The sequence below is a fragment of the Pimephales promelas genome, chromosome 12, assembly GCF_988280905.1.
Source record: "Pimephales promelas chromosome 12, fPimPro1.hap1.1, whole genome shotgun sequence".
NCBI lineage: Eukaryota > Metazoa > Chordata > Actinopteri > Cypriniformes > Leuciscidae > Pimephales > Pimephales promelas.
The window spans coordinates 4,858,559-4,882,472 of record NC_142780.1 but is presented as its reverse complement, the minus strand read 5'-3'; the positions used below and the strand labels follow the sequence as shown (position 1 = coordinate 4,882,472).

General features: G+C 37.5%; 1 protein-coding gene across 5 annotated transcripts in view; it reads right to left on the bottom strand.

Annotated features, from left to right (window-relative positions):
* Window positions 1-23,914, bottom strand: part of plecb (plectin b) — a 197,295-nt gene that overhangs the window by 88,732 nt on the left and 84,649 nt on the right. For 3 of the 5 annotated variants that reach the window (XM_089117429.1, XM_089117430.1, XM_039651259.2), the window contains exon 1: window positions 9,460-13,450. The exons of the other annotated variants lie outside the window; for them this stretch is intronic. In XM_089117429.1, the coding sequence (XP_088973555.1) occupies window positions 9,460-12,961 (3,502 nt within the window). In that variant the 5' untranslated portion in view covers window positions 12,962-13,450. Of the gene's footprint in view, window positions 1-9,459; window positions 13,451-23,914 lie in introns of those variants that run through there. 5 annotated transcript variants of the gene reach the window in all.

The following is a 23,914-nucleotide window of genomic DNA, read 5'->3' as shown; positions in this document are numbered from 1 at the left end:
CAACCAGACTCTCAGGACGAACTAGTTAAAGAATTTCATCAATCCAAAAGTAACGATACAAGGCGATGGGGAAAGTGTGCACTATAAAACAACTTTAAAAACACAAATATTCATAACTAATGCAGGTTCAGTCTAAATTAAAAGTCAAAATGAAAACGGACTCAGAATCTTAAAGGGGTAGTACACCCAAAAATGAAAATTCAGTCATTAATGTCATTGCAAATCCGTAAGACTTTCGTTCATCTTCGTAACACAAATGAAGATCTTTTTGATGAAATCGGAGAGATTTCCGTCCCTCCATTGACAGTCTACTCAACTACAACTACCACTTCAAGCTATCGTAAAACTAATCCACAATGACAAAAAAGATTTTGTGGTGAAGTTAATACTACAGAAAAAAAAAAACAATGTAATTTACATGAAAAAAGTTAGTCCAGGCAAGAATTTAAAAAAATAACTAAATTCTATAGTAGTACTCAATGAAATGAAAGCGTAAATATCAACATTATAAAATTAAGTAAAATTACTCAACCTTTCTGATACTGGTGTTCCCATCATGCACGGGTCCATGAATAATTAATGAGGTTTATTTTTCACTGTTTTCCATATAAATTTACACTATTTTATCATTGCTTTTGTTGTTAGGATTAGTAAGTTGCCATTTTGTGACATTTGGAGCTCATTTTCTCTTTAAAATGACACATTCAAACACAAAAACGATCGATCAAATGTTACCGTCATTGTTTATTGTCTATCAAGTACTGAGGTCTGCATTCACACCTACAATTTCATAAACGAAGACGTGATGCAATTAAGTAGAATCGATTTTACTTAACCTTTAATTAGCTAAATAAAAATTACTTAATTTCTTATGTTACTTTCACTTAACTTATTCAAGTAATTTTGTGTGAAATTTACTAAAAAAAAACAACAGTGCAAAAACTTGCATTAAAAAAACTCGTTGTTTTTTACAGTGCATATGAATTTTCTGAAGAGATTCGATCGCTTTATGTTACATGGAAGCTTGTTTTCGCCACTGAATAAAAAAATAAAAAAATAATAATAGTGACTTTTTTTCTCACAATTGCGAGATTTGAAGTCAGAATTGAAGTCAGAACAATTGCGAGAAATAAAGTCGCAACTCTGAGAAATAAAGTCGAAATTGTGAGAAAAAAAGACAGAATTGCGACTTTGTATTTCACAATTCGGACTTTTTTTCTCTCAATTGCGAGTTTACATCTCGCAATTCTGACTTTATAACACATACTTGCGAGTTTATATCTCGAAATTCTGACATCTTTTCTCAGAATTGTGAGATATAAACTCGCAATTGTGAGTTATAAGGCAAAGTCTATAAGGAATTTTTTTTTTACTTTTTTCCCCTCAAAATAGTTTATATCTCACAATTCTGACTTTACAACACACAATTTCGACTTAATATCACGCATTTCTGAATTTATAACACGCAATTGCGACTTTATACCACGAAATTCTGACTTTATATGTCGCAATTGTGAAAAATAAAGTCAGTATTGCGAGACGTAAACTCGCAATTGTGAGATAAAATGTCGCAAATACCTTTTTTATTTTTTATTCTGTGGTGGAAACGAGCTTCCATAATCTCATTTAGTTTAGTCTTTTATCCACATATAAAAATTGATCAGAGAACATAAACAGAAGCTCAACTTAAAACTTTTTGAAGTGTCAAAGTGGTAGTTGCATAGTTGTCAATGGAGGGACAGAAATCTCTCAGATTTCATCAAAAATATATTTGTGTTGCAAAGATGAATGAAAGTCTAACGGGTACGGAACATAAGGGTGAGAAATTAACGTCAGAATTGACATTTTTGCCTGAACTGACCCTTAAATGCATGTTTCTGGTCTCATTTTGAGCAATTCATCAGTGAATGTGACTCAAAAATCAGTTCTGTAATCCAACGTCACTCTTAAACAACCGTGCCTCTTTGTTGACATCACCACTTATTTATTTTTCTCCCCCTCGAGCCATTTGGATCCATTCTGGTATGTAACGCCCACTTGGGTTGTAAATGACTTTAAAGTCTACTGACAGCAGCTGTTATACAGATGAAAGACGTTAATTGAAATAAAGCAGATATAAAATCAATTATAAATATTACAAGAAAAAACAGAAACTTCCAAAACACTTAAACGAAAATGCTGGGTTGTTTCAATCCATGTTTTGGTCAAATATGGACAAACCCAACCATTGGATTATATAAAAAAAAAAAAAAAAAACGTAATTACATTTTTAAACCCAACACTTGTCCATTTTGACTCAGAAATGGATTGAAACAAACCAGCATTTTTAGTGTAAACAAAAATAAAAACAAAAATGACAAAAGCAAATAAAATAACTACACTCTAAAAATGCTGGGTTGTTTTAACCCATTTTTGGGTCAAATATGGACAAACCCAGCCATTGGGTTAAATGTTTAAATTACATTTTTGAACCCAACATTTGGGTTTGTCCATATATGACCCAATTTTTTATTTTTTTTAGAGTGTAAAACTAAATTTAAAACGAAAACTGAAAAGTTTAAAAATATGGTTGCACTATTTTGATAGTCCACTTTAAACATTCCTCTATACACCTTAGACTAGAGTATTAGTCGACTGTCACATTAGGGTTTGGGTTAGTAGAATTAGTAGATATGTACACTCTAAAAAATGCTGGGTTGTTTTAATCCAACTTTGGGTCAAATATGGACAAACCCAGCCATTGGGTTACATTTTTTAATTACATTTTTTAACCAAACGTTTGGGTTTGTCCATATTTGACCCAAAGTTGGGTTAAAACAACCCAGCATTTTTAGAGTGTACTTGCTTACTTACTTATAGTCAGTTGAATGTCTGTTAGGGAGCATCAAAATAAAGTGTTAGCAGATATTAAGCAGACAGTCTATTAATAGGCTACTCTAATGCTTGGTATTTGGTAATTAGTCTAAAGCAGACCATCGAAATAAAGTGTTACCACAAATATGACTAAAATAACACTTGTATGTTGTTGATTGATGACAGTCCCAATGGAAAGCAGTTCCATAGTAAGTCCATTAACATACACACTTCTAGTTTTGCTTTTTCAAACCAGTCATAGATGCTGGCCACATTGATTGAACAATCCTTTCCTATTAACTATAATGTTTTGAAACCAAAGCAACGTTGAACATTTCCGCTGTATCAGACGCTCTCTGGGAGAAGTCCGCGTCAAGACTGCAAAACAGGTGGAAGCTTTTTTACAGCTCTCAAAAATAGCGCATATATGGGACACCTCGCATTCCCATGTAGACACAGAGAATTTCCTTCTGAAATCCAACGCTCGCCGTGTTTTTCTACCCGCCCACTAGCTTTACCCGTCCGGCGTCTGACCCGGCGAACGCTAACTCCTCCAGGTAAGCTGGAGGAAGATGAGAGCGCTCACACCGCATCCAAAAACCAATCGTCCAAAACACAGATAACTGAAGTGTGAGAGCTTTTAAATATGGAATAGCATCTGCGTATGTCAACACAACCAAACGCAAAAAGACACACAATCTTGACCATCTGACCTACCAGGTATGATCTTCATGAAGTTTGCGGAGCAGCGGCGGCAGACGACCAGAGCAAGAGCGCGCCAAGAAAGTGGAAGAAAAGAGTCTCCGTTTGTTTGGTGGGAACTGTGCCTTTCTTATTTTTGACGGGCCATGCCTGCTGTTGGGACATGTCAGCCCCGCTCCCGGTGGCTTTGCAATTAGGTGGGCGGAGGCTGAGGGGGTCGGGGCGGGGGGCGAGTGGGGAAGGGGGAAGAGCTCACCCACCGTGGATATAAATATCATGCAGGACAAGTTGCTCACACTGGCACGTTACAAACTGATGAAACCCGCGGTGGCCAGCTTGTTCCTGGATGATGATCGAGTTATTTTGTGAGATTGCATCACAGTCTCAGCTTTACCTTCCCGACTGCTGTTAGACACCCAGACGCCCGTTTCATTAAGTTTGTGAGGAATAATTGGCACAAAATAATCCGCTACAATAAGCCCTTGAGAAAAACAGGTGTGCTTGATTGCATTAAAATTGTACTCAAGTGCAATAAGTTTAACTTGGACCACTTAAAATGCAAATCTTTGTATGTAGCCTACTGACAAGCATTTATGGTGCCAGGCTGTTGTTGTAAATAAGAATTTACAGTTCTTAAAGGGAAATCTGAAATGAATTTTTGATATGTTTTAGCTTACCTCAAGGGCATCCAAGATGTAGGTGTCTTTGTTTCCGCAGTATTTTCAATTTTGATATTTTTAGGTCAAACCATTCTTGTCTGTCAGTCATATAATGGAGGTCTATGGTCACCACCTCAAAGAGCATGCACAGAGAAGTTCAGATTAAACGTGATTTAATGACTCGTAACTGTAACACATTGATGGCCTAAGACACGAAACGAGCGGTTTGTGTGAGAAAATGAACAGTATTTATATAGTTTTTACCTCTTGTAACCACAGCCACGTCCAAGTGATCTGAGGGCGCGGGCGCTTTGTGGTATAAATACGATATAAATACTGTTCGTTTTCTCACACAAACCGCTCGTTTCGTGTCTTAAACCATCAATGTGTACTTACATTTACAAGTCATTAAATCATGTTTAATTTGGACTTCTCTGTGCATGCTCTTTGAGGTGGTGACCATAGACCTCCATTATATGACTGGCAGACAAGAACGGTTTGACCTAAAAATATCAAAATTGAAACTACTGTGGAAACAAAGACACCTACATCTTGGATGCCCTTGAGGTAAGCTAAAACATATCAAAAATTAATTTCAAAGTGAACTATCCCTTTAAGTGACTTGCATGGTTAAACAAAGGTTAAATAAATGATATTGCCTATTTAAATATATTTTAATCACATATTAGTAAAGCTGACGTTGCAATTTAGTATATTCAAATATATATATATATATATATATATATATATATATTAACGTTAACTGTAATATTGAATAACACTATAATCAAGTACTTTACTTGTGCTTTAGTATGTTAGTAAGTATACTTTTTAAAGCATGATTATTAAACATAGTTATTTAAAAGCGTCTTTAAGAAACAGTCATGAAAGTATAATCTCTATAATGTAACTTTCTACTCTAATAAATTTGTATTTGATTGTAAATAAAATGCAATTTAGTGTCAAACAATTATTCAGTTTACAGTTAAGTATATTCTTTTATTTCCATAATAAGTCCTCTTTTTATACCTTGAATGCAAATGTAAGTCCCTTCAGACAAAAGCATCAACCAAATGCAAAAATACTAAAATAAAATAAATCCAGTTTCTATAGACCAAACAGCTTCATTCCTTCTGAAATATACTTCCCAATGCTGGACTCTGTTTTAACATTTTCAAACCAGAGACCTTCTCGAGCACACGAGTGCCAGGGTTAGTATATTTTTTTCCATTGATATATGGAATGTGGTAATGGGAATCCTGGCATGACTGGAAATCTCAGCCTCTCTCTTGTGCCATATCATGAGTATTTAGAGACCACCCATGATGCCAGACTTATGCTAAATATAGCAGAGTTTTACACAGCAATCCACTGGAATTAGCATATGGCATTGTGAATTATGGCGTTGACAGTGTTGATTTCATTTTGATGTTTAAAGCCCTTATTATCCTCATTAAATACAGTATTTGAAGGCATCTCATTTGCATAACTATTTGTAAAATGAGATAATCATTGACTGAGCAAATCTAGTAATCAGTCTGACTACTGAGGCCGTTTAATGCATTACAAATAGGCCTAAATATGTGTGTGTCACCTTTTTTGACAAATATATTTAAACGGATGTACACTCACATCACATCAGAAGCCTTGAAGTTTTAATCCTTATAGGACAGGTCAGAGATCTAATCACCAATTCAATTTCGATAGGACCTTAAAAAATGCTGGGTTGTTTCAACCCAAAAATAAAAATATATAATACGGTAAAATATGGACCAACCCAAACATTGGGTTAAAAATGTAATTCTAAAAAATTACACTTGAAAGTGAAAGTTGAAGTTGGGTTAAAAATTTTAAATTAACCCAGCATTTTGGGTTTGTCCATATTTGACCCAAATTTGGGTTAAAACAACCCAGCGTTGTTTATAGTGTAGTAACAGACACAAATAATTGTGAATTAAATGTAAATTCGCCGGAAAAAAACCTTCACTTGCATCAACACACAAACAAAGTTGCTTTCCACTGATGCTGCGTCCGCACCTGTATGTGTCAGTAATAAAGTCAGTGATCCCTGTTGTAAAAAAAAAAAACCCTGTTGGATTTACTTTGTAATTATTTGTGCAATTTTCTGGTGGCGAGTGATAACTATTTCAAAGCAATGGCAAGTAACACCTTGAATTATTAAATGTGAAACAGTATGTTTTACAATAAAAAATACTTTTTCAGTCTTTCAATAAACCGTATTATTTAACTTTGAGGATGGTGTATTAGCCAGAAGATAACCTTACGGACAAAGCATCGAGGAAAAGCTGTTCCTGGCACGAGAATCTGAGTTTGTGTGTGTCATAATAGATTCACCTGGGGACATTTTAACCCTGTAGACATAAAAGATTCATGTGATATCAAAACAACTGCAATTGAAGAGGAATGTGTCATAAATCTTTGATATATTACTGTCAGTAAAAGCACAGGTGGTTTATTGAGGCATGATGAGATCTGAGACAGCTACTTTTTTTTTTCTTTTTTTTCGGAAAAAAGCAAGGCAAAAGACAAGGCTTTTTATCAGAGCACTCGCTTAGTTTCCCTAATTCAGAAAGTTCAAGTAGTAATATAGTTTCATGGGTTTATTATTAATAATATAACTAACAACTACAGGGACATAATGTTAGCAGGTCAAACAAAATATTAAATAAACAAGCAGATGTAGTGTGCATCTAGTTTTCCTATCAGTAAATGTAATATTTTGGGTCAAATTCAATTGCAATCCATACATAATCAGTAATACATTTAACATTAATATAATTAATACTACTTATATACCTTTTTACATTTAGAGTTACTTTAACTTTCTAATACATAATGAGTTAACAATGAATAATATTGAATTTATAAAGACAAAGATTCATAGCATCTTTAGCATTGCATGTTATTAACCAGATAGTTTAAATATGTTATAAACATTATGCCTTATACACTCTAAAAAATGCTGGGTTGTTTAACCAAATTTTGGGTCAAATATGGACAAACCCAGCCATTGGATAAATTTATAAATTGCATTTTTTAATCCAACAATTGGGTTTGTCCATATTTGACCCAAAATTGGATTAAAACAACCCAGCATTTTTAGAGTGTACATACAAAATTCCAATTTAAAAGTTTAAAAAGCTGTAAAAACTTTTAAGATGTTAATCTGACGGGTTAAGTAGGCCGGTATGCTCACTATTTGGGCTTAACAGAAATTGAATTAAAAATAATAACCCTAAATTGAGAAAAAAAGAAGTATGGCAACATGTGTTGTCTTCTATTCCCAGAACCTGGACTCAACCCTACAAAAGGACTCATTTCACAAGAGGCGAAGGGCCAGTTATGGATATACACAACACCAGCGATAGAATGTGTCTGATAAGACTTCTTAAAGGTCAGATTCATTTGGCTCTCTGAATTCACTGGATGACTCATGGACAACACCACAATCACATGGCATTGAGAAAATCACTGCCCGCCTGTCACAACATCAAAAACATGCAGGAATTCATGGTGGAGGCGGACAGAAATACAAACTTGCACAATACATTTCTGCTTGAACAGAGAACAGTCTCAAACTTCTGTTCATACATGTCAACCGTATAACCGAATGATTGCTAATGAATAAAGCATTACTTCAAGACCATTACAGAAGAACAAAGTGTGCTAGGCACAACAAATACTTTCTGTCCCACTGTAGCTGTAGGCTAAAATTTCAAGCTCGTATTGAAAAGTTTTAACCCAACTTTGGGTCAAATATGGACAAACCCAAACGTTTGGTTAAAAATGTAATTAAAAAATGTATCCCAATGGCTGGGTTTGTCCATATTTGACCCAAAGTTGGCATGTTTTAGAGTGTACAGACAGATCTTGAGAGATCCAGTAGGGGGCAGCATAAAATTACAGAGATCTCCCATGTAACCTCAAGCACATCTGACTTGAGTTAGTTAGTCTGAGAATAATATTGTATAAAAGCTTTTTCCTTCTTCAAATCCAATTGTGTTTGGTTGGAATCCGGGAACTGTGGATTCCTAAAAGAGCTGTCATGATGAACTGACTAACAGAAACCTTCAAACAAAGGGCTAATTGTTTTTGGATCTGTCCTCTGTGATTCACCTACTAAACACACCCATTAAATGTGTGCAAAGCTTAACGTCTTACTGTGAAACAAATCTACAATAGTAGATTGTTCCAGTAAATACAATGAAACAAATCAATGTATTTGCATTTAAAGTGTACGAGCATCGACTGAGATGCACAGCTATATAAACATCAACAACAAAAGCACACATTCCAGAGCAATAGCGGAGAAAGACAAAGGTGGAATTTGGGATGGACTTCTCCATCTACTGATCTGTGGTATGCCCCATTACATAATACACCGAGCGGCAAAGCAGAAGTCTCCAGATAATAGTTGACCACTGGAAACCAGAGACAATCCAGAGGAAACAACCAAACACACGTGCTTCCTGCAAGAGTGGCACACAGGGTCCTCTAAACACAGCATTGATTTTCTTGTTTCTTGTCTTTTTTCTACTCCAAGAACAGGGTTGTGTTTGGCAGGAGGGAGGGGAGAACTGACTCCAAACATTGTATTGTCAGAAACACAGCGCTGCTTAAATGGTAGTCTGGTATTCCCCTTGAAGAAGGAAACCTTGCAACAAAATCACAAGCTAGTCCCAGAAATATTGCACAGTAAAAGGGTGGTTGCAAAACATTGCACACATAGTTTGATGTTTTGGATGTGGGTGTGGTGTGAATCACTGTGAGAGGTTAATTTCTCGAAATAACTGGAAGCAAATATGCCCAGTTGTGCATGTGGAAAGAAACTGGGATGGTTGAATAAATACAGCTACAAAAAGATGTGCATTGTTGCATAGACAAAGCATTTTGAAAGAGGTTCCACATTTGTTGATACTTCCCATATCTTTATTCAAGCTAATTTGATTCTAAACTCCCTGCATTGCATTTTGAAATTGCGAAGAAGTATAAGCTTCTCTGCACAAATCTTGAAAACCTATAAATGTACTTGCGTTTCATGCATCATTCACTCAAACAGCTTGCATATAAAGTTACAAACCACACAAGAACAGCATTTCTAATAACAGCACAACTATTCCGACACTACAACAGTCACCTTGAACCTCCCAAACAGCAAATACGGATGGAAACCCGAGCGGTGCAACTGCCATCAAAGTCATAGAACTGAAAAAAGGACTCATACCTTCAATGAAGTTGGGGAAGACTTTGCCTTCTGGCTCTTGTAGTGAATGATCCCAAGTCTCTTCATCGGACAGGAGGCCACGCTCTTTGGCCAGTTCTTCCAAGACATCATAGTCCAAATCATCTCCTGCAACCTCGGTCAGTGCAGGGGTTGCAGGTTCTCCCGCAACAGGACTGGCAATCTGTTGCACTTCAATCACTTCCTCGACCACGACAATCTTCTTCCGCATGGCGTCGTCTGTGGACTGCTTTTGCACGTTGCAGGTGACCTTGTTGGCAGGAAGGGGTCCAGTGAGGACAGGGGCCTTGCTTCTCTGCTGCTCTGAGCTCTGCTGTGTGTCAGGAGCAGCCGTGTGTTGTGCAACGCTGGGAGGTTCCCCTCGTTTAGGGAGGGGGGTGAGCTGGGCCGAGGCTGCCGGTGCTTCCCTCTGTCTCTGCGAGGAGGATGTTTTTCCTCTCAGAACCTCCCGTTTTTCAGGCTCCACCTCCCCTTTGTGAACCGGGGCCTCGTTCTGCACAGCTGTTGGCTGCACGCTCACCACAGCACGCATTCCTTCAGGGGATGTCTTTGCAGAGTCAGTTGTTGCAACATGCTCAGGACCCTCAACCTGACCTGCGTCCTGGGCTGTTGTCACTTGAGTCTCAGAAATAGTTGCAGGGACCTGTTTTACAGCAGGAGATTTCTGCTTTTTCTTCTTTCCTTTTTGAGGCTTTGAGGCATCCTCCGTATCCGTGTCTTTTGCAACTTTGGCCTCTCCTGTGACTGCAGGTCCCTCAGTCTGTTTTGCTGATTGTTGAACGGGATCAATTTGTTTAGGCGTCTCTATGTTTGATGTCAAAGTCTTGCTAGAGACAGCTGTGGTAATGTTCACTTCACCTTTAAATGGGGACTGAGATTTAGGGCTGAGATCGGGTTTGTGACCTTTAACCTCAGCAGTAGATATAGCATGAGGAATCTCAACCTTTTCGTGAACTTTTAAAGGACTGGTGTTGTCATGTTTAGATGCATCTTGGGTTTCCTTTGTTTTTTGGGACACAAGTACTATCTGTTGCTTGTCAATCATTTGAACAGTACTAGATGATGTGACGGCTGACTTACTGGCACTCTCCTCTACAGAAGGCTCAAAAGTGTGCAGTGGTAGATTAATCTCTGATTTCTTTTCAGCAATTTGTACTGCCGAATTTTCTTCTTTCTCCGGCAGAACTGCTGATTCTAGAGATTTGACAGGCACCTGAGAGCTAACAGAGGTATTTGACTTCGCCTCATCCACATTGGCACCAGGCTCATGGTGTGGTGCGATAGAGGTGTTGTCTGCTTTTTCGTTCTTGACTGGTTGTTCTTGCACATCCTTTGTGGTTTTCGGTGTTTTCTCCACTTTTGGCTTTGATGGAGTAGGACAAGGAGCATCCTTATCCATTTTGCTGCCAACTATGGATGTGGTTTCATGAGAAATATTAAAGCACACTTCTTTTTTAGGCTCTTTGTTGACTGCCTCGGATGATTCCACTTCTGCTGCCTCCACTGTTGGTATATCCTGCACATTTCTGGTCTTTTTGGATTTCTTTTTTTTCTCCACTTTTGATTTTGATGGAGTAGGACAAGGAACATCCTTAGCCATGTTGATGTCGTCAGTTACTGTAAGTGTGGATTCTTGAGGGACCTTTATAAACGTCTCTTTTTTGGGCTCGTCGTTAACTGCGACAGAAAAGTCCGCTGTTGATGAAACATCCTGCACATTTTTGGTCTTTGTGGCTTTCTGCTTTTTCTCTAGTTTTGGTTTTGATTGAGTATGATGTGGAGCATCCTTTTCCTCTTTGCTATCACCTTTGGACGTGGTGTCTTGAGAGACGCTGGCAAATGGTTCTTCATTGGGCTTTTCTTTGACTGTTTCATTAGAAACTGAAGACACTGTAATTGCCTCCACTGCTGTTGAAACAATCGTGCCATCTTGCACATTTTTGGTCACAGGGGTTTTCTCCACTTTCGGTTTTGAGATAGTATGACCAGGGGCATCCTCATCTATTTTGCTATCACCTTTGAATGAGGTTTTCTGTGAGGCAATGACACAGACTTCTTCCTTTGGCATTTCTTTGACTGTTTTAGCAGAAACAGAAAGCACAGAGGACTTCACTGCCGACACATTTTTTGTCACCAGTGTTTTCTCCACATTTGGTTCTGAGGTAATAGGATGAAGAGCATCTTTAGCCATTTTGCTATCATCTGCTACTGTGGATGTGCTTTTCTTAGGGACCTTAATAACCCCCTTTTCAGTGGGCTTTTCTTTTGCTGATTCAGTAGGGACAGATGATTCATCTGCTATTGTGGCCATTGTTGAAGAAACATTTGAAACATCCAGCACATTTTTGCCCACAACAGTTGTCTGTGTTTTAGCCACCTTGGGTTTTGAAGGAGTTTCTTGAGGAACATCCTTAGCTGTTTTGCTATCAACTATAACAGTGGATGTGGTTTGCTGGGAGACCTTCATAAACACCTCTTCCTTGGGCTTTTCCTTGACTGCTTCAGTATGGACAGAGGATTCCACTGCAATTGTTCCCTCAGTTGACACATCCTGTACATTTTTCATCACAAGGGTTTTCTGTGTTTTCTCCACCTTCGGTTTTGAGGGAGTAGGACGACGAGCATCCCAGGCAGTTTTGCTATTTCCAGTTTCATGAGAGACCTTGATAGGCACTTCTATTGGCTTTTCTTTGGCTACTTCAGTATGGACAGAAATCAAAGAGGGATCCACTGATGGGCCCAAATTAGCCTTTAGCGGTTTCTGAACGAATCCTGTCTTGGGGCATTCCACCATCTTTTCCTGTTCAACTGGCTCAGCATGGCGAGTTTCAATAGAAGGCAACTGAGAGACTGAATGCATTGCAACCTTCCTCCTAGCAGTTGGTTCCATCTCTTTGGTGTAATCACGAGTATCAGACAGCATTGGCTGCTCTTTGGATTCCCATGATACTTTGGGTTTGATCTGACTGCTAGCCACTGGGCGACCTCTAAATCTTGGCGTTCTGTCATTGGACTCAGGTTCATCAATGCCTATTGTTTTGCGACGGTAACCCTGTCGATCCATCAACGCCTCTTGTTTCTCTGCACCCATTCTGCCAGGCTTGGGAACATAAGAAGTCGGTCCCTCGACAGATTGAACCCGTTCCGCCTTGCGGGCGATGGCCAGAGTGGCAGCCGGCCGTCGTACTCTCTGTAGAGGAGTGGGCACAATCTCTGGAGGCAGATGTAGGTAATCACGCAAGTATACGATCCCAGTATTAGTAAGGTACCAGTAGAAATGCTTCCAGGTAAAGGTCTCCCTTACATATCCCCTGGATTTCAGCGAGCCCATAGCTCTCATCACCTGCAGGTTCCCCACACCAGGGATCTCAGGGTGCATGGTCTGAGGGCGCTTGTCTTTCTTGGCCACCATGACGCCATCCCGAAACAGACGCTCATAGATGGCCTTCAGGTTGTCAAGGGGCATTACCATTCCAGCAACCATTGTGCTTCCTTAGTCTTGCAGCGTCTGAGTAAACAGAAACAGCTTTCCCAAAGTGAATGACCTCACACTCCAGGGTCCTGTGGCAGAGCCTGCTGCCACGTGCTGCCAATTCAATCAAAAAAGACGCTAAAAATAAATACAACCTTTGTCCGTTGTTGTTTAGCTAACTTCCTTCCTCGTCAAAAGGGTTTCTTCTTTCTTCTCAAACTTTCTCAGAGGCAAAGGAAAAACTTTAGAAAAGGAAAACTGTTCTCTCCTTCACTCAGCCTTCCTTGGAAGTGAGCATAGTCCGAACTGGCAGAGCTGCAATGAGAGGGGGTGTGTGTAAAAGAGAAAGAGAGAGAGAGAGAGTACTATGATCCAATCGGCCACTCCTACCTCGCTCGAGCAAGGAAGAAACTGCTGAAATCAAACTGCCTGGTCGGCAGACTCTAAACAGTTGTGAATGGCTTGATGTAAACACTTGCAAAGATAATTGCCAAAAGGTTGGAAGTAAAAATAGAACTCTACAAATGGAAGAAGGAAAGAAGAAGTGCCCGTTCAGCACACCTATGTCTCATTGAGGCATATGTGCTACACTGTCTAGGAACCACCCACAGCACATGTTACACACCCCGGGGTATGTTGGACCATCTCAGAGAGTAGATTGGTCAATGTTTGAGAAAAGGAGACACCCTTCACGTAAGTCATCCAATAGCTAAAAGATACAGTTATTAACACCTACCTTAGGCAACCAGAGTTTACACACTTCAGATCGCGTGACGGGACACTCCTTTTTCCCTAAAGGCACTTGAATTCTTCAGAAAATTCCTTACAGCAATAACTTTGGTTTTGTGATTAATGGGATAACAGAGATTATTTGAACACGATTGTCTAACTTCACTGATGAATCAGTGCAGATACACAGGCAGAAAGTATGAGACGGGAAGGACTCAAATGGAAAAGTACACTAAACTCAAAAAGAACATATGTTACTGTTTAGCATGTTTTAAACTGAAGATCATGTCAAATGAGTAGCTGTTGCATACTGATGCATTTGTATATTTCTACACAGCAAAAAAGATGATAGAAGACTGCACGTTTTTACAAGCACTGTTGGCAGTACAATGATGTGATGCAACAGTTTGAAAGAACGGATGAAGAATTCATCTAGGGCTCTCTATATATCACAATCTCAATATAGCTGTTGAATTTGAGTTTCCTATGAGAGAGTCTACTAAATTAAGAATCATCCTTTGCTGTTAACCTTTCAAAGGAACCATGAACATGGTGTCTGATTTTGAGGGAGTAGGACAGGGATAGACACAGACAGATGCAGAAGCAGTGAGAGTGTAGAGTGGCACTGATTGTCTCTAATGCCTTCTGGAAAAACTGAATATGCTTCTTAATGACCGCTGCAATTGCCAGTTTTCTGAGTATATCTGGTTGGAATAAATATGCCATGCACACCGCCTCATACCTCAAACGGAAAATGTTTTTGTTTTAATCGCCATGGAAACAGTCAAGACAGTGTGTCAGTTCCGGGAAACTCAGATATCCTCTTTCACGTCGCTTCAACGCCATGAAAATAACTTGTGGGCAGCTGTGCGGGACATCACAGCACCCTTAACCAAGAACAACCTCTCTGTCATAATCAGCATGCAGTCTGGGAATAGGCAGTGCATATGATGTGATTAATATGCACTCATTAAAGTCATTGGCTATTAAGGTGTGTCTTTTTTAAAGAAATTAATAATTCTATTAAGTAAAGACGCAATAAATTGATCAAGTGAAAGTCAATTATAGCATAAAAAGGCTCAATTGAAGCTTTAAAACATTCATTTAATTTAATATTTATTTTAAATTGTAATTCTATTTTACAATATTACTGTTTTTTCTGTATATGAAGAGTTCAGATGCAAAAGCCTCTAAGTGCCATTTGAAATGTTCTTCTAAAATGATCATTTTTATCAAGCTTGTATATTTAAATTCAGTAATTTCACTTAAATTGCCATTTAAGTGAAATTACTAAACTTAAATATACAAGCTTGATAAAAATGACCATTCTAGAAGAAAATTTCAAATGGCATTTAGAGGCTTTTGCATCTGAACTCTTCATATATTTGGATCAAATAAATGCAGCCTTGGTGAGCAGAAGAGACTTGTTTAAATCTTACCGACACCAGATTTACAGTAGTATGTTATTTAAAATGTAATGTGACTTAGAAAGAGCAATAAAGTTTGTTTTGTAAATCCTTTTTCTTGAGAATTTTGAAAAAATCATTCTGATGGGCTCAGAAAAACAAATAATGGTTTTAGAAACAATTGAAGCTATGAGATGAATTCGTACGAATTTTACGAGGTGGCTAATTCCTAACAATTCGTACGACCTCACTTGTACGAATTAGTACGATTTTTGCTAAATCCTACATATTTTACGAGTTCGTAAGAATTCGTACGAATGACCTACCCACTGACCCCGCCCCTAAACATACCCATCACGTGGGTTTAGACAAAACGTACAAATTCGCACGAGTGAGGTCGTATGAGTTAGTACGAATTAGCCACTTTTTAATTACTCTTCATTTCACTTTCATTTTTAAATGAAAGATGTACTCCATTTTACAACAACACACAATTGTATATATTTCAGAACGTCTTTCCAGTTGGACAAAAAAGTTTGTTCGAAAGGCTTGATTGGTTGAAGACTGTTATTAATCAATATTTGGGTAATCAGTGAGAGTTAGTAAATACGCATAAACATATTAACCTTAACCTTTACTCTGATTAAAAAAAAAAAGATCCTCCTGAAGTAACATGTCTTCATACTGAATAAGCAGTGGTGATTCACTGATCATTATTTGTTCACTTATTCCCATGCGAGTCATTAGAGGTGCTGAGAGCTCACATTCACATGTGACTGATTTCAAAATCCGGGTACTATACATGAAATGAAGATAAGCTATAAAGAGGCGGTAGAATGAATTCGAGGTCACCTAATATTTATTGAAGAATCCAGCTCTCCATTTGGATCACTTCAGCTCTTTGTGAGTGATCCCAGTTTTCCCAGAATAGACATTATCTGGCTCTCTTCCCACTGTAAAGTGTTCACTAGGGCTCAGAAACACGTGCCCTTCCTCCCTCAGCCTGCTGACAAAGGTCGACATAACCCAGAAGTCAGTTTTGCATGTGTCCAAGGCGACAGAGACATAACTAAACACGTTCTGACTCTTTTTTTATATATATATACTCATTAACTTTAATTTTCAACTTTCGAACAACTACTTCCAAGTCACTTACAGTCCTAAAAGAGATGCAGATTCTGATGAGACGTGAATGAAATGAGATATGACTGGGAGATGCATTAAACAGATGAGCGCCACATGGGAATGTGTCAGTCACTTCAATCTTTGTTGCATGGATGTTTATGATTTATATTCAGCTCATCTTCTGACGAATCTAAACTGAAAACTCTTCAGATCTGCTGAATGAACAGTTGAATATTATTTGCAATAATGATGGAGTATGCAAATCAAACCGAGAACAAAGAACACACACCTACTAAAAGTACACACTGCACTATCCAACCACACATCTGCTAACATTGAAGTCAACACATAGTTTTTCCTGTTCATTTAGTCACTAAAACAAGTAAAAAAAGATAATAGTTAATAAAATAATATAGAGATCATCCTTCAATTAAATGTATTGAAGGGTTAAATCACCTAAAAATAAAAATTCTTTCATCTTTTACTAACCCTAAGGTTTTTAAACCCGTTTCTTTGTCCTTTGGAACTTAAACGAAGATATTTTGAAGAATGTTGGTGGTAAAAAATTTTAAAAAAAACAGTTTCTGGTCCCCATTGTACGGAGGCGTATTGCATTCACTTGAAGAAAAAAAATCTACTCTGTTTTTCTGAATTAACGAATTAATTTTTCATGAGAAAAAAATTGCTCTGTTTTTCTGAATTAATGAGTTAATTTTTCATGAGAAAATTTTTTTTGCTCTGTTTTTCTGAATTAACGAGTTAATTTTTCATGAGAAAAAAAATTGCTCTGTTTTCCTGAATTAATGAGTTAATTTTTCATGAGAAAAAAAAGTTTTTGCTCTGTTTTTCTGAATTAATGAGTTAATTTTTCATGAGAAAAAAAGTTTTTGCTCTGTTTTTCTGAATTAATGAGTTAATTTTTCATGAGAAAAAAAAAATTTGCTCTGTTTTTCTGAATTAATGAGTTAGTTTTTCTTGAGAAAAAAAGTTTTTGCTCTGTTTTTCTGAATTAATGAGTTAATTTTTCATGAGAAAATTAATTTTTGCTGTTTTTCTGAATTAACTCATTAATTCAGAAAAACAGAGCAAAAAAAATTCCATTAAAAATTAACTCATTAATTCAGAAAAACAGAGCAAAAACTTTTTATCTCATGAAAAATTAACTCATTAATTCAGAAAAACAGAGCAAAATATTTTTTCTCATGAAAAATTAACTCGTTAATTCAGAAAAACAGAGCAAAAAAAATTTTTCTCATGAAAAATTAACTCATTAATTCAGAAAAACAGAGCAAAAACTTTTTTTCTCATGAAAAATTAACTCATTAATTCAGAAAAACAGAGCAAATTTTTTTTTCTCATGAAAAATTAACTCGTTAATTCAGAAAAACAGAGTAGATTTTTTTTCTTCAAGTGAATGCAATACGCCTCCGTACCATTGACTCCTATAGTACTTTTATCTTATTTTATGGAAGGCCCATCAACTGATTGGCTGCACACATTCTACACAACAAAAGAATCTCATACAGCTTAAAGGTGAGTAAATGATGCCATTTTTTATTTTGGGGTGAACTATCCCTTTAATTAGGAAGCAGATAATGCTTTCAGACTTTTGAAAGTTCATGCTCTTAGCCCATGATTAGTATTGTAAGTGGAGTTGGGGTCAGGGATTCAGCTGTCACAAGCGGAAAAGTGCCGATCCCGTCAGAAGACATGGTGTCACCTCTAACCTTCAGCACCTGTTCACAACCCAGAGGAAACTCAATCTCCTGCTGTTCTCAGCTGATCAGGAACCTTATATGGAGGGAATCAAGGATTCTGATACACCTGGAGAGGTCAAATATAATCCTAACTTCATGTTCTGACCAGACGTGATGACGCCGTGGCACTCGATAAAGGGTATCTTTTCCACGATCCCACGAGTTTTTGCCTTTTAATGCGAGATTCAATATAATTCTGAGTGACCTTTATAGCCATACTGACAGCGGCAATGGATAATTCACCTCAGATGATCTTTAAAAGAAATGAAAGTTCAAACTGTGAATAAACAAGTGTATTCTATGACGGAGATTGTTTCAGTCACTCAGTAAGTATTTTAATCATACTATTTATTTGTTGGATTGAGTACTTATCTATTTTGCTAATCTGTGATTTTGGATTGATTTTGTCATGTCTCAGTCGCATTGCATCCGGTGTGGACAGACAAGATGTTTGCAGGAATCTCATTGCGTCGAAGACCGTGCCAATAACTGCAATGTGGTATTGAAGCTTATCATATGATCTTGAGGAAGTAAACATCATTACAGCGTTTGGAAAAATTGCCCCAAATGTTTCTCTGTTGAACAATCTCCAACCCATTAACACAGCTGATGTCAAGTATTTCTTATCACACAGTCTATTCATTTCCTGTTGTACTTATACTCAATTTCCAACACTCAAAACAAGAGTCATTTGGCGCTCAATGAGGCATACACTAAAAAGAATGATTGACGCTTGCCTAAACGTCACTAAATAGACTATACTACATATACTCACCTTTCTTCAAAAACCAAAAGATTCGGATTGACATGAAAAATTAAGCAAAATAAACAAAATGACTTGAGAGGCATTTGAGCAAAAGTAAGAACGAATAAATGTTTTTTTCCTGCAAAGCCTGGTCCAAGCCAAAGAGCTGTTTCCAATATATGCAGCTCATAAATATTTGTGAGATGCTGCTGGCACATTTTTCAGGTGCAAATTAGCTTTTCTCCCAAAGACATTTTGTTCTACCCACCAATTCTCCAAACTGCTTGTACGAATATGTTATGTTAAAGGAGTAGTTCACTTTAAAAAAACTCGAAAAAAGATTCGAGTTCGAACAGGAGAGTCACGAACGCGCGTCACAGAACAGAGCAAGGCGAGCATTTGAGCTTATAAAACTTAAACTTTGTTATTTATTTTTTATAAACGAGCGATCGTTTCGCTAGATAAGACCCTTATTCATCGTCTGGTGTCGTTTAAAGCCCTTTGAAGCTGCACTGAAACTCTCATTTGGACCTTGAACCGTTTGGTTCCCAATGAAGTCCATTATATGGAGAAAAATCCTGGAATGTTTTCATCAAAAACCTTCATTTCTTTTCGACTGATGGACATCTTGGATGACATGGGGGTGAGTAAATTATCAGCAAAAGTTTTTTTAAAAGTGAACTACTCCTTTAATTACAAATATAACTTGTGAAAACAACCTCACAAAACCAGCTACAAACATTTCACCCCACAATGAGCTACTGTATGAGTTGTAAAAGTAGTGTTAAGTAGTAATTTGATACTCTTCTCCTCCTTATTTCTTTGAGGTCAAAACTGTTTATATTTTATCTTATATTGTACAACACATTGGCCAAATACTGCTGTTTGTATTGTGCTTTATAAATAATTGATATCAATCAATAAACTCGATTTGATAGTGCTCAACATGTAAACCAGCAGCCATGTCTGTCTTCACTCCCTGAAACATAATGGACTGCTCAGGCCAATGGCTGCACTGAAAGCCACAAACACTCCTGAATTTAATTCTGGCAGCTACTAAAGTTCATAAAAAACAGCCGTTTTTGAATGAATGAATGAGAAGCAGACAGATTAAATGACGTAATTCAAACGTATTACTCGCGTTCTCAAACAGAGCCACATTATTTTCGGAATGACTAATGAAAAGTTACAACAATGCTCAGATCAAATTTTTGTCTTCACATTTAAAGGAGCCGTATGCAAGATTGTGACCAAAACTGGTACTGCAATCACTTTCACATTACTGTAGAGCGGTGTATCCCCACTTCCCCCATGACTCGAGGTTGCCAGATATGCTGCAGGATCCAGCAGGAACGTGTGCTGCTACAAGAAGTTTCCACTGGCAAGTGACGAGTTCTACACAGTAGGGATGGGCAACGATTAATCCCGATTAATCGCATCCAAAATAAAAGTTTGTGTTTACATAATATATGTGTGTGTAATTAATTTGTATATATAAATACCCACACATGCATGTATATATTTAAGAAAAATGTGCATGTATATATTTTATATATATTTATTCACAATTAATATTATATATAAATATAAATATTTGATATATTAATAACACATTTTTCTTAAATATATACATGCATGTGTGGGTATTTATATATACAAATTAATTATACACACTACACACACATATATTATGTAAACACAAACTTTTATTTTGGATGCGATTAATCGCGATTAATCGTTGCCCATCCCTACTACACAGTGAGTTGTTTTTTTTTTCTTCTGTTAATTATTTATTTCGGACTTTGTCAAAAAGTATTTCGAATTCATATTTTTTGGTTTCGCAACTTTAGAATTTTTTTACCCGATTCCGACACGTTTGGTAACTAGCGAAGAGCTGGCAACCCGAATGCCGCAACACTACTGACTCCGTGATTGGTAGATCGGTGGAGGGTGACGCATCAGAACGAAACACAACATGACAACATCAACATCAGTCGAGGCCTGCGACTTCACTTTTTAAATGACAATATCCATATGATATAAGTATTTGAAATGAACATGATTTCTTAATATCTAGTGACATATCAGGGAAAATTTATGCTTAATTGAATTAAATTTCTTGCATACAGCTCCTTTAAGTGAGGTCCACATTCAGAACAGCTCTGACGTCTGAGTCTTTCTCTCTTTGGCTACACGTGTCTATGGAAAAGTAGTAAAATTATGTAACATGGCAAAAATGACAAGTCTCCCTTGTGTTCTCCACAGCATGAGTCATGGATCACTCCGTTTTGTGGAAGTGGAAAGAAACACAACGTCTCAGATTCGCCCTCGCTGAGCACAGTCAACCTTCTAACCAACAACAGCCAAAGCTTCAGCGCACGTCAAACGCACAGTGGAAGGGGCCGGGAATAAAAACCACAACAGATCTTTGACTCAAACAAGGATAATTTCAGAAACTATTTATTCGCTGTTATTATACTCCACATTTTCAACAATCTAATCTAATCCTCTGTTACATATCTACTAATGAAACACAGGTTTGGAGTTGGAACATGATAGCGTGGAAGTAAAACGAAGGAATGCTTTGCGAGCAGTAAAAAACAACTCCCAATTGAGGTTGTTGGGAATCTGAAACAGCCCTGATTTCCCAGCTGCCCCTTTGGGAGCACAGTAGGAGAGGAATCGGCGTTCAAGAGTCAGATCAGTGTGGGAGAGGAAAAGATCCAGCTTTATTAGGATAGACAACTTAAGACCAACTTGAACATTAATGGTCATTAATGTTAGTACACCACAGAGAAGTAACCAGCACTAGCACACATTCTCAACTGCTTAAAGGGTTAGTTCACCCAAAAATGAAAATGATGTCATTAATGACTCGCCCTAATGTCGTCCGAAGCCAGTAAGTCCTATGTTCATCTTCAGAATACAGCTTAAGATATTTTAGATTTAGTCCGAGAGCTTTCTGTCCCTCTTTTGAAAATGTACGGTATATTTTCCTTGTCCAGAAAGGAATTAAAGACATCATCAAAGTAGTCCATGTGACATCAGTGGGTTAGTTACAATGTTTTGAAGCATCGAAAATACATTTTGGTCCAAAAATAACAAAAACTACGACTTTATTCAGCATTGTATTTTATATAAATAAATAATTTTTTGTTATTTTTTAGCTTACCTCGAGGGCATCCAAGTTTAGGTGTCTTTGTTTCCACTGTATTTTCAATTTTGATATTTTTAGGTCAAACCGTTCTTGTCTGTCAGTCATATAATGGAGGTCTATGGTCACCACCGCAAAGAGCATGCACAGAGAAGTCCAGATTAAACATGATTTAATGACTTGTAAATGTAAGTACACATTGATGGCCTAAGACACGAAACGAGCGGTTTGTGTGAGAAAACGAACAGTATTTATATCGTTTTTACCTCTTGTAACCACAGCCACGTCCAAGTGATCTGAGGGCGCGGGCGCTTCGGTCTCCGGAAAGCGCCGGAAGTGATCTCTCGCGCAAGTATGTCACTCATTGTTTACACAGATATATCGGAAGTTTTACTTTTCACTGTCAAGATCTAAACATATTTACATATACAGGAAATCGCAATGGAAGACGATTTCGATATTTAGATCTTCAGTGAAATATAAATACTGTTCGTTTTCTCACACAAACCGCTCGTTTCGTGTCTTAGGCCATCAATGTTTTCTTACATTTACGAGTCATTAAATCATGTTTAATTTGGACTTCTCTGTGCATGCTCTTTGAGGTGGTGACCATAGGCCTCCATTATATGACTGACAGACAAGAACGGTTTGACCTAAAAATATCAAAATTAAAATTACTGCGGAAATTATCAAAAATTAATTTCAAAGTGAACTATCCCTTTAAGACTTAGGTCAACCAGCATTGCATGAAAGATTTTGTTGCATATAAAAATGCATAATGCAAAAAAAAAACAGTGGGTCAAAGTCCCTATTTTCGAGTGAGATGAATTTGCACCAAAATAATGTAGCAAACATTTTCTCCTCCCAATTAAAAGTCGATAATCCTATGAATTGTACTATTCCCAGTCCGCAGACCGTCACTGAGCCGTTCTTTGGTACACTATATAACTCTGATTTGCACATCTGGGCTTAGTTTTCTAAAAGCAATAATCGTGAACCATGGTTGTAAGTTTCCCAAAGCCATAGTCCCAACAAACAGTGTTGCCAACTTGGTTACTTGTTAGTATGACGTGTGGACTTAAATAGATCCCAAGATGCATGTCAGCAATCAGCACCGTTTTATGAAGAGTGTGCACATCAATGCAAAAGAGCAAAAAAGGTCAGCACTCTAAAAATACTTCATCACAAACAGGAGATAAAGATTATACAAACGTGCCACTGACGAAAGCAAAGAGCCGAAACGCTTATATAATCTTTATCTCTTGTTTGTAATAAAGTATTTTTAGAGAGCAGACTTTTTTTGCATTGTTGCACTGATCTCAGCACCGAACTAGCTGGGAGAGCACGTCAGTGTTTTGATTGGCATAAATGCAAAAGGAAACCCCGGAGTATGACATAATAGAGAACCCATCATGAATCAAAACAAAGGGAACAAAAATAGAAGTAGAAATAGTGAGAAGGGAGTGAATGAACTGCAAGTATACGAGATTACGCCATTTACATATTGCATGTAAACTTTCCTGATATTCACGTAAATGAACTACAATAATCGACATTGAGATCTAATAAGAATCACTGCATATGACATCATTAACGACTGGTAGTTCAAACGACTACGGTCATGATGACTTATCTAATGATGCATCATACTATGGTGGTTAAGCTGTGAGTTACACCACTGAACAGAAAACGTACCTCTGGTTGGTCACCAGCACACTTTCTGACTCCAAAACACTAGCAAGTCAATTACATCGGCTACATGTTTAGCCCATCAACAGGAATACACAGCATTGGAATACGCAGAGGTCTAATCTGATCTTTTCAACCAAGATAAGAATGTATGCCAGGGCAAAAGTCCCAGATATAATGCTAGAGTGTTTTGGGTAGTTGCCATGGTGTTGCTATACACATTTCTGCGTGGTTGCTAGGTGGATCTGTGCTGGCCCGAGTAAAAAAAGCCAAACGCCAATGCTATTCTGGTCTCTGGAAATGAGTCATCTTCCTTCATTCTTTTGAAAACAATAATAACAGTTGCAATCCCATGTTGAC